The sequence below is a fragment of the Odontomachus brunneus genome, unplaced genomic scaffold (genome assembly GCF_010583005.1).
Source record: "Odontomachus brunneus isolate Ranch 3 - 2012 unplaced genomic scaffold, Obru_v1 Obru_scaffold_095, whole genome shotgun sequence".
Classification (NCBI taxonomy): domain Eukaryota; kingdom Metazoa; phylum Arthropoda; class Insecta; order Hymenoptera; family Formicidae; genus Odontomachus; species Odontomachus brunneus.
The window spans coordinates 782529-799505 of NW_022639545.1; the positions used below are offsets into that span (position 1 = coordinate 782529).

The 16977-nt window shown below is 37.9% G+C and overlaps 1 protein-coding gene across 1 annotated transcript in view; it reads left to right on the forward strand.

The window, feature by feature from the left end:
- LOC116848412 overlaps window positions 1–16971 on the forward strand; it is a 751173-nt gene extending 734202 nt beyond the window's left edge. Inside the window, exons 11-14 of the mRNA XM_032824486.1 lie at window positions 6577–6779; window positions 7129–7280; window positions 8446–8518; window positions 9453–16971. Of these exons, the coding sequence (XP_032680377.1) occupies window positions 6577–6779; window positions 7129–7280; window positions 8446–8518; window positions 9453–9474 (450 nt within the window). The 3' untranslated portion in view covers window positions 9475–16971. The remainder of the gene's footprint in view (window positions 1–6576; window positions 6780–7128; window positions 7281–8445; window positions 8519–9452) is intronic.
- Window positions 16972–16977: the final 6 nt, after the last annotated feature.

Sequence of the window (16977 nt, forward strand, 5' to 3'; positions counted from 1 at the left end):
CCCCCCCCCCCAACTTGCGCACTTGGCCGCGCGGTCGTTCACCTTACTGTGGAAGCGCAGTGCGCCGACGCGAGAGCAAGTACCAGCGCGTCGCACAAACGCGAGATTCGAGTCCGAATCTGATGTGAATGCCGCGACTTTGAACAGCTGTAAAGTCAGCGAAAAAGTCAGTGTAATGACATAAAGAGATTCGAATATTCGAGGCCCATTCGCACGAGATATTTAAAAATAACTCTGTCACTCTTTTAGTTCTATTCAAACAAGTGAGCACTTTTAATTTCAGCTAATAAATTTGCACCTCACAGCGAATGCATTTTAACAGTGACAGTCAATTCTCAACAATTACATTTGCTGATATTATTCTAAACAACTCTTAACAATCACATTTGCTGATATTACTAAATGTTGTATTAAGCTATTTAATCATTAGGTATGCATTTTCAAGGCGCAAGAAACGTATTTTCATGGCGCATCGAGAGAACTACTCATAAATTCACTTATTTATCGAGCAGATTTACGTTTTTATGTATATGTTTCATTTTTTATTTTTATCTAAATAATTAATGTTAATTTGAAATTGATTTTATGATACTACTTTGCCACGTTTTACTTACAAGGAAAATATTTTTCAGGCGTACCTTTTCGATTTTAATGAAACTTGGTAAGTTTTGTAAAGAGGGTGAAGATATTCGATACGAAAGTTTTTTTTATTTAAATGGTTTTACTTTTTGCAAAGTTATAATGGAATAATGGTCATCTATATTACTTCTACTATAATGTGCGAAATATTCGATATTAAATATCTCACGAACGGTGCAGACAATTCGCACGAAACTTTAACTACGAATTACTTTTATTACTGCGACAAATATGACTTTAAATTTTTGCACAATTTTAAATATTTTGGATTAAATGAATAAACTCCTTGATAGTCGTAACTTGAAACTTGTCTCACATGAGATACTCAGATCTGAATGTAGAGTTAGTCTCAAGCTTTTCGCTTGAATACACATAATACATGCGACATTGCATTTATAATCGCGATTTGTCTGAAGAATTCGCGTCTAATTCTATATTCAAATCCGAGTATCTCACTGGAAGTAAGTTTCAAGTAACGAAATATAGGTTAAAGTGGCTTCTTTGCGTGCGCGAATGGGCGGAAAAGACTGGCGAATTGCGAAGGAAACAATAGTGCATTAGCCGGCTTTCCTTGTGCTCCTCGTGCCGCTTTAGCTGCCGCACCATTGTCCCCGGCTCGGTCCCGAGGGTTGCCGCGCGCCCCCCACGTCACGTCATCGACATTATGTCATCAAATTCGAATCCGTCCGCCGCAGAGCGTAATTTTATTACTCGCCGAGATAGGGGAGAAACGATATTACCTGTTTCGACGCTCGCGCCGGCAAATGACGTCGACGAAAAGAACAAACGTGCCTGTCACGCGCGGAAAAATAGACGAGTCCGTCCCCCGAAACGCGGTCGACCCGGCAATCTACATCCGTCGTACTTTCTCGCGTGACGAACGAAAAAGTAATCGAGGCGCGCGCACACACACACACACACACACACACACACATCTTTGGCGAAGGCATCGCGCAAAAAGCTTCGTTGATTGTTACCTTCGTGCAGCGACGTCGGCGATGGCCACCACGTCGCGTCCTTGTTTCCTTTTTTAATATCGTCCGGAAACTCGCCGGCACCTTTTGTTTGAACGGTGGACGCAAAAGAAATTTCGATGCGCGAATAACCGCACGCGTTTACATTCTTATTTACGAGCGCGCGCGCGCGGCTGAGAAATTGCATTTCCTGACAGTCAAAAATTGTTTCCCGCTGCGAAACTTTCGAATCGAGTATCAAGCACGAGGATGATTACGTCGCAAACGTAAATATTCCGGCGGGCTGTTCCTCTTTTCCCGCACGGATGGAAAATCAAATATTGCATCTTCCGATGAAAGTTGCAGTGACGTCGCCGGAGAATTTTGACTCGAAAACTCAAATATTCAAATATTTATGCACTGTTGAATAATTTTCCGGACCGGACCTCCCTCCAGAGAGTCGCTTCCAACCTCGTCGAGAGAAATCTACGACTTATTCCACCGGTACACTCACATATCCCTACATCCATCCGCTCTCGCGACTTATTCTTGTGTCCAAAGCGAAAGTTCACGAATCGCTGCGCTAAGAAGAAAAATAGTTGATCCAACTTAAAATTATTATTCTTTATCTCAACTACATATTTTCTATTGTAACATGGAAATGTGGTACAGATAGAATATTATGATTTTTTCTCCACATGTATGTATAAATTCTATTCAACTTTACTATATTTTTAGTATAGTCCAGAAAAATAGACTGTATCGACGGTAAAGCCTGATCTACAATGTGCTGTTTGCTTCCTGTTTCTTATTCTTTATCCTTTTTTAATTAAAGGCTCAAGGTTTAAATCGGGAAGAGATAAAGAGAAAGAAACAGAAAGCAAAGAGCACATTATAGATCAAGCTTAAAGTCTATCTTGCTAAGAAACATGGCAAATTTTTCTAGAAAAATGCATTGAAAAAAATTCTAATCTAACTAAAATTCCAGTTTTTTTGACCACGCAATTAAATATTTTGCAGCAAAAAAAGTAGTAACTATATGACTATATATATATAAGGTTATTATCACTACTAGCTTCTACATTATGATAAAATAGTAGATAGAAAAGTAGTAGTATAGTAGAATATAATAAAAAAATTGTTTTCGTAATCATAATTTATAGTATTTATTTCTCTATACGATTATAGTTACAAATACTAAACATTTTTTCTCAGTGTTCGTACGTACATGTCCATACACATACATTCCTACGTTTTGACGAAAAGCATCCCCCTACCCCCTTTTTAGTGATATAATCATGCCCAGAAACCCGAGTCGGGACAAGTATTATATCGTGAAAAGTGCTTTTTCCTCGTTTTCAATTACGAGTTTAGCCAACCGTTCAATGCATATCTCTTTCTCTCTCTCTCTCTGTCTCTCTTTTTCTCTCTCTGTTTGCTCTTCTCTACCTCCACCTCCTCTTTTCCCCGTCCCTCCATAAGTTTGATACGGAGCGGCCTGTACTATATAGAGTTCATTTGACCGGACGAGGTGATTTACATAGGAGGTGCGTGAAATAATTGCTGAAACTATCAACGAACATGTCGGAAGTACGAGCGGTTTGCTCGGTAATTTTCGTTAATGAAAATTTAATGCCCCCTACTTTTGTACCCACACGCCGCTGGAACTCTATTCATGTGGGCCATCGTGAAAGCAATATGTGATACGCTTGGCAGTAGTTAGATCGCGAGCAATTAGCTAATCTTTTCATATACGCGGCATAATCGAGGATAACGCAATTGCGCCATGAATTTCGAATTTTTCACGGCACGGCGCACATCGCCATTGTCCGCTGCGATGAGGATTATCGAATTTCGGGAAAGGAGGACTCGAACTGAAGAGCGCTCGTTTTGTTATGTTAATTAAATCTTAAGACTCTGATACCTCTTCGCAATGATATCTTTCTGCAAAAGTGGAAGAATTTTTATTACAAATATATATTTTGAAACTAGAGAAAAATCAATGTTCACACATTCTCTTCCCGACGCGAAATCCTAAGAGTGAGGGATATAATTGAACAATATGAATATCGCGCACAATGAAAGAAAGCTTTGTATTTTGGCAGTAATGTTATTACTCGATTCGTAAAATGCAAATTATATAAATATAATTAAATATTTTTTATTTCTTGGATATCTTTTTCTCCAGTGTGTATCTCATAATCGCTACGTTCTATTTTTTTTTTTTTGTAAAATTAAGACAACTTGATGTTCTTCACGAGTAGTGGATGTAATTTTAAGAAAATTACTTACTGAATCCATTTTTGCAATATTTATGGGATTTTCTTGCTTATTAATTTCCTAAGCAGCGAATGTTTTCGGATAATTTCTTACAACATTATTCTTAGCAGCAATGTAAGTTTATCCAATCTTACGGTAAGTTAACCAACTGAATTTCGCGAGCCCGAAACTTCTCTCGCCGAGCCTCGAAAAAAGCCTTTTCGGGAGAAATTCTTGATTACTCGCATCCCCCGCGTCTCGTTCTTACCACATTTTTTCGCTAGTCCTTTCCTGAAAAGTAGATTCCGTTCCTCCCACGATCGTATCCCGGCATCCTTTCCGTCGCATCCAGTTTCAATTTACCGGATCTGCCAGGAGTCTCCGATTGCTACTGTTTTTGCTCTAGACGAGCGTTTCCGGTGGAGTCGAATCTAGTCAGGCCAAGAAAAATGGCTCCCGCGGCGGACGGAAGGAACTCTCTGGGGATCAGACACCTGCGAAACCAGAAGTCAAAGTCTCGGTAGACAGAACAAGACCTTTCGCGAAATAGAAAAATATTTATAGGATTGAGACATCCGCTAATCTGATATTACGATCTCGAGTACATGTGATTTTCCAAATGCGATCTGTACGTGTGGAGGAGTTTCGAATAAAGAGAAAAAGCCCCAAAATCTAAGAGTGTCGCGGAAAATACGCGCAGAGAGAAAGAAGGAAGAGAAAAGTATATTTCTGAATTTAATATTTTCAACATACGTGCGTGTGTTTGCTTTCTAGTAAAATATATTTTAGCACACAAAAAAGAAATCTTTAAAAAATCTTCCTTCTTTCAAAGAATCAAAGACTTTACTATACATTCATATTTCAGAGATGCACAGTTCCTTAAAAAATCCTTAATTACAAATATATTTTAGGCTCTTTAAGAAAATATTAAACCAAAGATTTGTTAGCAGTAAAAATAAATAAATTACTCTCAAGAAATTAAATGAATTATGTAAAAATGAATCAATCATATATCTCGTGTAGAAAATCACTCAATCCTCTCATCCAACACAAAACAAGAAAGCCAAAGAAGGAAACAAGAAATGTGAGGTGACACAAAAGTAGGATAAACAGCTATCAATGCCAAAAGTTTTGTTATGGTAAAGAGTATCGGGATTAAGAAATAAAGAAGCATCTTGATTGTATCTCGATTCTCAGGCTTGAGTCAAATGCAAATATTATCCATCGACCGTCGGACTCTTAAGGGAATGACGCTTTGTGACCGGATCAGACTAAAGAACGGGATAAAATGGAAGAAAACTGCAAACGAACTCGAGTCTCACGCGTAGACCCTCGGAGTTCAACGTTGCATATCATATTAAGCATTACACAAAATAAGATTTGGGGAATGTTGGCAGAAGTTACCAATTTTTATCATTGCGCTGCGCATCGTAAAATATAATCTCGCTGAAAGCTGATGACACGACAAAAAAACTTGCGCATTTGCATTTTTATTCTAATACTATCATCTTGATGCGACAAATATATCCCTTTACGCATGAATATTTATGCGGTATTTATGTATTAAATTTTTACATCAACGTGTCGCGAGCTAACCGTCCCTAATCCCTCGGGTATTAATATAATAAATATCGACTGCTGAGGGAATATTAAGTTTTAATGGACTATTTGAATAACATGAATATCATGAATATTTTCGCAAACGTTACCTTCCATGCAAAACGCATAGGATTATTATAAATTGCAAATACATGATAATATGATAATAACGTTAATAATCGTACAATAAGTGTCAAGAGAATACTTTCCCGTGCTTCTTGCACTCATCAAACTTTTCTTATAACATGGAAATAAGCTTATCGAACTAATACTTGCTCTATCAACTTTCTTTCTTACTGTTCCGATATTTGCACTGGGAGAAAAAAACATACTTCAGAAATAAAAAATATTTATTCCACTATAATAACGTATTTACTTATATCAGTATATAAAATATTTTCCAAATAAAGAATAATATACATTTTCCACCAATATCAACTTTATAACCCACAAATAAATTTTTTCCCAGTGTAACTCAACAATTTCTCTGTATTTGCAGCAACTATATAATTAATTATTCCGTATTTTACTTATTGGTTAATACAAGCAGATTTATGTGTGACCCAAATATACTGCTTTTCCCGTGCAAATATGCTATTAGTACCCACCCGAAATAAATATCTTTTATTTTTCTAGATATTTTTCTCTCAATGTATCGTTATGAAATAATGATTATTATGACGTTAAATAATGCTGTTATGAAATAACGATTTTTGCCGTTAAAATATTTTCGCTAAAATCGCTTCACTGAAAAAAGAATTTTGTTGTTGAAACGAAAATTTGGTACATCGAGCTAAAATCTGATTAAAATGGAATCAACCAAATATTTGATAATTGCAACCAAAAGATTTCAATACTGCTTGTGTATTTTGTTTTCTCATTAATATATTTTACTCGTAACACAAGTAAAAAGCATAATAATGTGCCAACCAAATCATATGTACCAAATATTTTAGTTCTAAGTACAGAAATAATTTTTTCCGTGTTATTCAATGCATTTGTCGTTGTTCTTTTGTACTCACCGTTCAAATCGTCCCGCTCGTCATTCTTGCACGATCCCTTATCCGTTCGGATTGTTGGCCAGGCTGCGATGTAGACGAAACACGTTCCTTTTTACGGCTTTCAGTGGTCGAAGGTGCAATCCGCCAAGTTCTCGATTTTGGAACATCAGATGGACCCGAGCAGCAATTTCAGCAGCTATCGCAGCACGTTGAAGGCCGCGATGTGGCGTAGCGCTGGCGCTACAGACGAACGCCAGCGAATCGTAGTGCCCTTCTTCAGCCTTCTCGTCAAGGACCTTTACTTCCTCAACGAGGGCTGCAGCAACAAGTGAGTGATATTCCCTTCCCTCAGATCGACGAACTACTCGCGCATTTTTGCGACGAAACGAAATTACAAGCCGTCGCGCATGAAATTGCGACGCGGTCCGATTGAGATTCTAAGGGCGCGAAGCTTACATGCGCTTATTTCGTTTTTTACGGGATTTCGCGATAAGATGGATAATTTCGTGAGACAAGATACGTCGGGATAATTATGCGAGACTTGCGAGCGCGTCCTCATCAACGGCACCGAAGCAGAAGTCACTTATCGATCCGCGACGTGCCAGGTACTCCTAAGAGCCGACAGGTTCCCCCGTCGCTAATTAATCCCCGCGCTCAAGCTCAGTTATGCGTTCCAGACTGCCAAACGGTCACATCAACTTCGAGAAGTTCTGGCAGCTGGCGAAGCAGGTGACCGAATTCATCGCGTGGAAACAAGTTGCCTGTCCGTTCGAGAAGAATTCCCGCGTCATTGCCTTCCTCCAGGCGAGCCCCGTGCTGACGGAAAACAGTAAGCAGTATTCGTATATTCCGTTCTGTCGAGTTTTGGTGCAAAAGATTCGTCACTTTTCTATTTAGTTTTCATAGCAAGTTTATGTATCGCAAGAAAAATTCACGTTAAATGTCTAACAAGAATGCCGAATCAATAGTAACCCTAGAAACCTGAACCATAGACATTTCTCCCCTTTTTCAAGAACTTTATTCCAATTAATGATATGCCGATTTGAAGCTTATATATTGAGTAGATTAAGAAAATATAAAGTTTTACAAAAAATCAAACAATCATACTAGTTGTTTGTTGAAATTACTACTTTCTGAATTATTTATCTCCCAAAGGACTACGAGAATAATATTGAGATTTTATATTTTTATATATCTACTCATCTTAAACTCTTCAAATCTATATACCATTTATGAGAGTATCCAAAATTCTAGGAAAAGAAGCAAAACTTGACACTCTTTAGCCAGATTAATTTTTCAAACGTTAGCATTCTTAAAAATATGTTTTGTTTTTTATTGTAACTTCATGAAGCGCAAGAATATTAATATAGAATTATATTTCTCTATGATTTCTGCACGAAGAAAATATTATCATAAAAATTTTAATAAAATTTGATAATTTTAGAAATTGTGTGTGCTCTCTCTAAAAAAAAAAGAAAAAAATATTAAATTTCGATCATTTTTTTTAATTATGAGTCAAAGAAGATGCACTTAGTAAAATTTACCCATATTTAAGACACATAATTTTTTAATGTTTAAAGTTCCGGGGTTAAAATAAAAAGAATAAAATAACGGATTCTTCAGTGTGCAATCGCAAAAGGAATTAAAGCCCGTGAGAGTCAACATTAGACCATATAATTGTATGTGTGGGTATACATGAATTTAATATCCAATTCAATTTCTATTTATGAGAGTTTCTTTCTATTTATCAAACAGAAATTGAGTTATATTAAATTCACGACCGCAATCTAATATTACGTCTTATAGACTTTCATTTCTTTTGCACATTAATACTGTTCATTTTATTCATAGAAATTATTAATCCCACGAAATTGGATAATTTCTTGTTTTATTGGATAAACACATGATAAATCCTTTGCGTCAATCTAATATCATATGCGGAGACACGAAATCGTTCGACTTTTCTGAGTCTCTGGCTTCTTCTGTTTCCACAGCACTTGCGCTAGCGTCTTTCGAGTGCGAGCCACCCGACAACAATCCAGAGAAGGAACGTTACAAAGCTTTAAAGTAAGTACTGCAATATCTCATAAGATATAAAAAAATTGTCCATTGTTGTTCTGTGAAAAAAATATTGAGTAATATCAGAAAACGGGACGCAGAGTGGAATTCTCCGTTCTAACCGGCAGTAACGTAATGAAATTGAATCGAATCTCCAGGCAATATCGATGCACCTCGCGAGCACCGGACGTAGCGAAACTTCAGAATTCAAAAAATTTAATCGTAGCGATGCTTCCAATTTTATCCAATGCAAGTTTTTACATTTAAATATTAATTTAACACGTTCGCTTCCAGGATTTATTTATAGAGAATTCTCCTTATCAGTCATCTTGTATTTTTTTAACATGCATATATAAAACATTTAATTTGATAATATGTGAACATAGAAAGCAATTGACACGCTTGGCTGTCATGCTTGTGTAACTCTGTTACCAAACGTGTCAATGTACTATCCCATTGCAATTGTTGTTAATCTTCAACAAATAAACCGTGCAAAAATTGCACATAACTATTATGTATTCAGCACATATTTATTTACGTACATTTTTACAAAACGGTTTTGAGAAAGAAAGATCATACACGAATTTTGCTCCCCTATATGGCAATATATATCATCATATATATATATATAATCATGCATAATTATATATATTCGCAGTGAAAAAAATACTGTTATACAAATACAATTAATATAAATGCTTATGCTTCTGTCACAGTACCTGATATTGAGATTTAATTGGATAAAACTATTTCTTTCCTTTTCCATTTAACATCATTTTGTCCCGTGTAAACATATATCATTATACATGTAGAGAAAAAATTTATATGTAATCATATGTAATTTTATATAATTAGTTATAATCACTCTTTTTCTCAAGAAAAATAACTCGCTTGATCGTTGGGAGCAACAAATAAATGCCTTTCCGCAATCGTGTGTTATCAGGTCCGAGATGAACGCCCAGTGAAAACGAGCTATGCTGAAGCATACCGAATGGGAACGGTATTGATATATACAGATCTATGAAGATACATTTATAAATATTAATATATTCGTAAACGTAGTTAGAGTTTACCCGTGAACAAGACGACGGGGAGAGAAGAGTGAATAGTGGGTGGAGGAGCAACAACGGACTATAAAGTATTATGCGGGCGATCCACGTGAGACACTTACGTGTGTCTCCATCTTGCGAATCGACACCAGGTCGAGAACGATTCTTGGTGACGGCTTGCTGTCGAAAGAACGTCATCTGATCGATCTGTACGGTCGTCGTTGCTTTTTCCATCGCGTCTCCTTCAATTATTTGCCGCAGCTGCCGATTGATTCGCCAAACAAATAATTCCAAGATTATTTATTGCGTCACATTTTCAACTTTAATCTCCACGATCGATCTCGTCTAAGGATGTACTGCCTGTACAATCCCTGCAGACAGCCACTGGAAATCAGAAATGCATTAATATTTTCCACATAAAAATACATATATTTATATATGTATATATTTATTTATTTATATTTATTTTATTTTATATTATATATTTCTCATATATATACATAATACTTATATATATACTTTTAACTTCGAATCACGATAAAATACTTTGTATACATAATATTAGATATTAAAAAATACATATAGACAAAAATTGAGATTTTTGTAATTATTTTGTATTGACTTTTTAATTATCTTTTCCTTAATTAAAGGATAGCAATATTAAATACCTTTCTAACAGCATGAGTCAAATACTTTTGATATAAAATATCATTAATGATGTATTTACAGCGTCTCTAATGTCAATAATACGTTATATAGACGTCACTATATCTGCTGTAGTTTACCCTTCAAAGTGCAGTAACTTTCGATCCGAGCTCTGAATCAACTTTCAGATGCGATACAGAGGAATCTGTAATTTTATCCAAATCTTCACACATTATTTCTGAGACACGAGCAGTACATCCTTAACGATTCGCCGTTTGCAAAACGTCACGTCATCGTGGAAAAGCGGCATTCGCGTACTTGGATAATAGTTGGGCGGATTTTATTCGCAACGATTGGTCGTGGCTAAAAGGCATGATCAATAATAATGAACCGATGCGAACGAAGCACTCATCGATCGGCGAGAATATACATGATCGATCGACGGCATTCACGGGCACCGTAAACATCAAAAGTCCGAGTACACACACACACACACACACGCACGCATACGTACATACACACACACACAATGCACACATGATACACAGCCTCGACCATCTCGATGGCTCGGGAACCTTCACGGTCAACGTGGCCTGCGGCGCGACTGTGAATTTCGCTCGACAATGCCACGTGTAGCCGTAAGTATAGTTCCTAAGCTCCTCGCGTGACCCGTCGGTGGCTTCTCCCTCGAGCGAGAAAAGAGCCAGCAGCAAAGAGAGAGGAATCGCCGACTCCGCTCGCACGAATTTTCCGCGCGAACCTCCGGAAAGATTCGCAGTGAGCGCGGCTCGAGTGAGACGCGATCCGGCGCGTCCGACCTTTTTTGTACATAGCCCTTTTGATATAACGCTAACGCAGGCTCTTAGATGTGAGAAGTAGGGTCGTTCCTGTAGAGTAATAAGACGAAACAACAAACGCCCGCGCGATACCAGTTCGCGGCTCTAGATCGTAACGATTAATCATAATAATAACAGTAAGGATCGTCGTGCACGTACTTAAGCGGACGAGGAAGAGGACGATCGATCGAGGCGAGGAAGATCGAAAGTCGAAAGTCTCGGCTCGAAAACGACACGGCTCTCTCTACCCCTCTCTCTCTCTTTCTCTCTCTATCTTTCCCCTCCCCCTCCCTTCCTCTCACCGCCGTGGGAAAGCTCGTCCTTCACGCGTTCTCCGACGTGTCGATCGCCACGATCGATGACAGTCGCATGCCGTGACTTTCTTTTCAGTTTCTTTGCTGTGTGACGCACGTAAAAAACAAAAAAGAGAAAAAGAGAAAACGCACGGTTCGTAAAAATCGCGCGCGGCATAAACGATCGACCAGGGTGATTCGATTCGCGGCACGGCGCGCGCCGCGCGTGTTTTCTCGCGGAAATTCGGACGGCGCGGCGGGCGAAACGGCCGGGAGAAATATGCCCCGAGCAATTTTCATTAAAAAAAAAGCGGCGTCGCGCCGCTGTGCAAATTATTCTCGCGGCGCGAGCGTATCCGGGAAGGCTCGCGAAAATTACGTGCTCGCGCGCGAGTTTTCTCGTCAATATTTGTCGGCGCAATTCGATTGAGGGGATGCCAAAATCGATGACAAACTCCAAAAATGCTGGTAACGATCGTCATCGACACAATCGCGCTGTCTATTTCGTATTTCTTGCACATATAGTTCTTACGTAAACGCATGTTGCTTTTTTTCACCATATTTAGCCTAATCACGCGTATACAGAGATCATACTGCAAACTTTTCCAATATTTTCAAACTTCTAAATTCGGATGTAAAGCAATATTTTTCGAAATTTTTCTAAGTAGAACAAACTCGCGTTTGGTACACAGAAAAAATGGAATTCTTCTCTAGAAAATATCTTTGTTTTTTACAATAAACGTTTGTTTAAATGTTTGTTCAAACGAGATTATATAACATTAAACAAAGATAAGTTACACTCAAGAGTATATTTTATATAACAAATATATTTTTTTCAACGAAAAAAATTAGTGCTCTTATCATTCAAGAATAATTTTTATCCATTGAAAACACAAAATATTCGATTGAGAATATAATGGTTTTAAACGTGTTATACCGCAAATTCCTCTATCTTAAAAATAATATATTCAAATTAACAAACATTTTTTTATACATAAGTAACAACATATAATTTTGTTAGAAGAATTTTAAAGTATCGAATTTCAATAATGATTCAATAATTTCATAATTTTATTTGAATATTATGAATAATCCCATAAGAATACTAAAAAATACCGTATGTCTAATTTGATAATAAAATGATATCTATCTCCCGACGTTTGAAAAATATTATCATCTTCTCCATCTAATATTTTGTGCTTTCCATCAATAAAAATTATTTTTGAATGATAAGAGGATACAGATTTTTCTCCGTTCAATTATATAGAATGTATTCTTGCGAGTAACTGATCTTCGTTGAGTGCTACGTAATCTCATTTGAGAATTAAAACAAATGTAACAAATGAGAATATTTTCCAAACAAGAATTCGTCCATTTCTTTTTGTGTATATGTAAGCTACTAATATTTTGTATCAGGCAAATATTGACTTCAACTGATAGCGTTTAACAGGCTACCTTGCACTCGAAATGTCGACTTTGAAATTTTTTGTCGTTTTTGTCGTATATTGAGCGATGCAATTCATTCCCGTGCATTATTCTTATTGTGCAAGAGCATTTGCAATTCTATGCAGCTAAAGCGACGTAAATTCTACAGAAAGAAGTCAGTCTATCGAGAAAGATTTCGATTCCAGTATCCCCTTAATAACGAACGATCTATCGTAATGTCGCGACGAATTTCCCGTTGAAATATATTGGCCACTCAACTCTCGCAGAGACATTCGGGCGACGGAAAAAAGAGAGGGCGAAATTATCGTCGATGATTGGTGAAGCCCGACTTACGCCGGAGATGAATTGGTCTGTTAATTAGCGTTAATAAAACGTAAATGTAGGGTGCCGTGCCTTCCGTCAAACATAGTCGAGATGTAATTAAAACGCAAAATTTACAGATTATGAAATGTTGCGATTATGTCGAGCTCTGTGTATCCCTCGAAACGGAGCGCATTCTTGACGCGTGCGTCACTATTTTCCGCGTGATCACACGCGTTTCGCCGTGATCAAAAAAGAGAAAAATTAAAAAATTAAACCGACGTCTCCGCAAAAAGAGAGGAAAAATAGAAAAAAGAGAAGCCGAAAGAACACGAATCCACCAAACGCGACACGTCAGGACAGATCAGCCGTTTTCCTTTCGCATTTCGGCAAAAATTCCCTTTTGCCCGGATGAATCCAAGAAAAGCAGACACATGTGTTTCTCCGAACAGTTATAGGGACCAAGTGTTCGTTTCTCCCTGGGTAACGTGGACTTTGCCCATGGCGCGACAAAATAATGCCGGGAAGTCGCGACGGCACGATCGAGGGTGGGGAAAAGCAAAGCGCACTGTCGAATTTCGCACAGTGGAGCCAGGACTTCGCGAGCTGAGAGAAAAATCGCATGCGAAATCGGAAAACGCGCGCGCGCCCGATCTCTCGTCTGAAACAGGCTGCGCTGAAACGCCAAGACAGCGAACGAGTTTCGCGATTCTTTGAGGCGATAAAAGTCACACAAGAGGCAAAACCTCCTCCATTCCCCTTTTCCGTTCCGCCGGCGTCGCTCACTCATTCCCATTTTGATCTTTAATAAGAATTCCATATCCGCTCTCGTTTCTCCACGCGGTCGGCGGGACGATCGATAACGATAATCGTCAGAAATAGTCGGTCGCGATTTCCTCTCGCTGACGAGAATACTTCTCGTTGCATTTTTCACCGCGTTGCCGAGGAGGTGGAAACGATCTCGCCGCGGTTTCACGCGTATAAGTATATATACATATATATACAGAGTGTCTGAATATTCAAAGGCCGCACACACACACACACACACACACACACACACACACACACACACACACACACACGCACACAGAAAGATATCATTCTACTGGTAAGAAAAGCGATTACAGTGTATTTTCTTTCTTGTCAGTAATGGTTATCTTCAAAACAAACAAGATTTTCTTGGTAATGGTCTTAAAATATGCTCATTACGAATTTTAAAAAAGTTCATTGTCATATAGTCAAAGGAAGAATTTATTCTCTTTACAAGAATATTAGACTTTACAAGAATATTAGACTTTTTCTCGAAAAAGTAGTTACTTTGACTCTATATAATAAGCAAGCCAAATTTTTGTTCAAATCATGTGAATTTGCATTATATATATCTAAAAGAAATATTTATTCTCTTTACAGGAATATTACGAAACTTTATTTAGAAAAAGTTAATTCGACTTTATGCAATAAGCAAACTGAATTTTTGCTCAAATCATGTGAATTTACATAATGTACTGAAAAGAAAAATTTATTCTATTTACAGGAATGTTACAAAACTTTGTTGAAAAAAAGTTGGTCTATACATAATAAGCAAATCGAACTTTTACTTCAATTTAATATTCTTGATTGAAATACTAAACTTGTTAGAATATCTCTTGAATAAATTTGCTATTTATCATGAACTTGTGATACATTTGCGAATATGTAAACTTATAAAATATTTGAAACAAGTGATATTTACTTGAATGTAATTGTATCACTAATGTATACTTAATATACACTTTCCTGTGTGCACCCCTCGTGTACAGACAGAGCGGTTCAAACTGAACAGCTCGTATTGCTCGATTAATTCCTTAATGAATATTGCAAAAAATTTGCAAAACAGTACACGAACTTCTTCGTTCAGTTTGAACCGTTGTACCTGCACATGACGGGCGTGTCCTGAATTTTCGCGGACATAATACATATATGTATACATTATACTTTCCTCGCGACACTTGCATTTTAAATCGCTCGCATTTTTCTCTCGGTGAATGAAGTAAACGGCGGAAGTAAGCGAAGACACACGAGATGCACTTAGCACGAGGTGTACAGAAAGAGAAATAAAAAGATCGCGCAACAAAGAAAGTATAATTTATCGATCGAAGGGACAAATTACGCGAGCTCTGGTCGCGAATCAGGTCGTCGTGAAGAATGCTCACCTCGATGTATCGCTGAGACGCGTATTTATCGTCCCGTTTCTCCGCCCACGAGCTCGGCCGGGATCGGTCTCGGGAGACGCGATACGATACAGCGCGATAGGTGAATCCTGAGAGTCAATTCGATATATTCGTCTGTAATCGCGATGCATGACGCGTAAAGCGGTAAACTACGCCTCTCGAGACTGCGGCTCAAGTGACGACTGTAAATACGGGTCTGAGGTAAATCGATTGATAATCGCCAATCATCACGCACGATGTCATTGTCGAATTGCGATTACCGATTATGTTTCTTCGACATCACACACACACGCACAAATACACACACACACACACACGAGCGATATATCTTCATTGCGTATCTTGTTACATATATTTATCGTCGGAAACACCTGAATTATTGAGTCGTCTTTTCATTGTCTTACCCACTAAATTTCTCGCAGCGGGATCTCTCACGCAGAACCAGTGAGGCGTGTCAGTATTTTCACTTGAAGCGATAGCGAGAAGAGAATACTTGCACTCGAAATCGCAAGGGTGAGGATTTCACTCCAGCTTACAGTGAATTCTGAATCCGCATGAGCGGTTGTGAGCTTAGAGTGAATTCTGATTCCGTATGAGTGGATGTTTCGATTAGAGTACCCAAGTAGTCAAGGAACATTAGATCAACAATATAAAATATCGATTTTACGTGTATCTCTTCAAAATTCTCGCTTAATAGCTTACAAATATTTCAAAGATATTGTCAGACAATATGATCTCTTTGAATATCGCGAAAATGTTCCAGAAATATTGATGTGCCAAAATGATTCATAATGATGTCAATTGAAAACTACGTATTCAGTAACGTTACACACTCTTGAATATCGTTGCAATAACGTTCTATCAGTGACTTTTGGCTTACCGAATGTGTTTCTGTGATTGTGTGAGGTACATCAGTCTCACTCTTCAATTTTGCATAAAAATATTCACCTGACGGATCAGAATGGAGAATTCCGTGTGAGTGAAAAATCACTTAAATTCGAGCGACTCGTCCCACTTTTCAAGCGAAATTTCGCTCCGAGAAATTCAGAGATATTCAATTCGTATATACGCCACGTATGTACTTGAACGGACACTTTTCATTTATATATAAGAGATGTTTTTGGAGTTTTATACAGGAGTATAATATATATCGAAATAAAAGAAAAAAACACAAGAAATCGTAGACGTTAGACGACGAGGAAGAAAAGAGGACACACGAGCACGCGCCGAAACTCGTTGTTATTGCGAGGCAACGCATCTTTTTAACACTTTTACAAATTTACAAAGTGCCGATATTATAATCCGTCAGTTTTTACTTGCCATTTTGTAAGCATTTGATAACGACACTTTCGTCCAATATATTGATTCGATCGCCATCGATTAATACACTAACGAGCGAGATCTGGTTGCGCCACGAGCTCGTGACAATTTTCCGTAAGAAATAAGAGAAAAAAAAGAAGATAAAAGTAGTACGTAAACCAAGCCGACGATTGCGCGTGCACGTTATCGTAAAAATCAATGATTAACAGTAAGGCTAATTACGCTGTACCATCTTAAGCGGCGCGCGTGTTACATTGTCAATATTCGTAGCGTTACGTCGTGATCGTGTACGATCATTATCCGTGTTCATGAATTCTTATCCCCTCTCTCTCTCTCTCTCTCTCTCTCTCTCTCTCTCTCTCTCTCTCT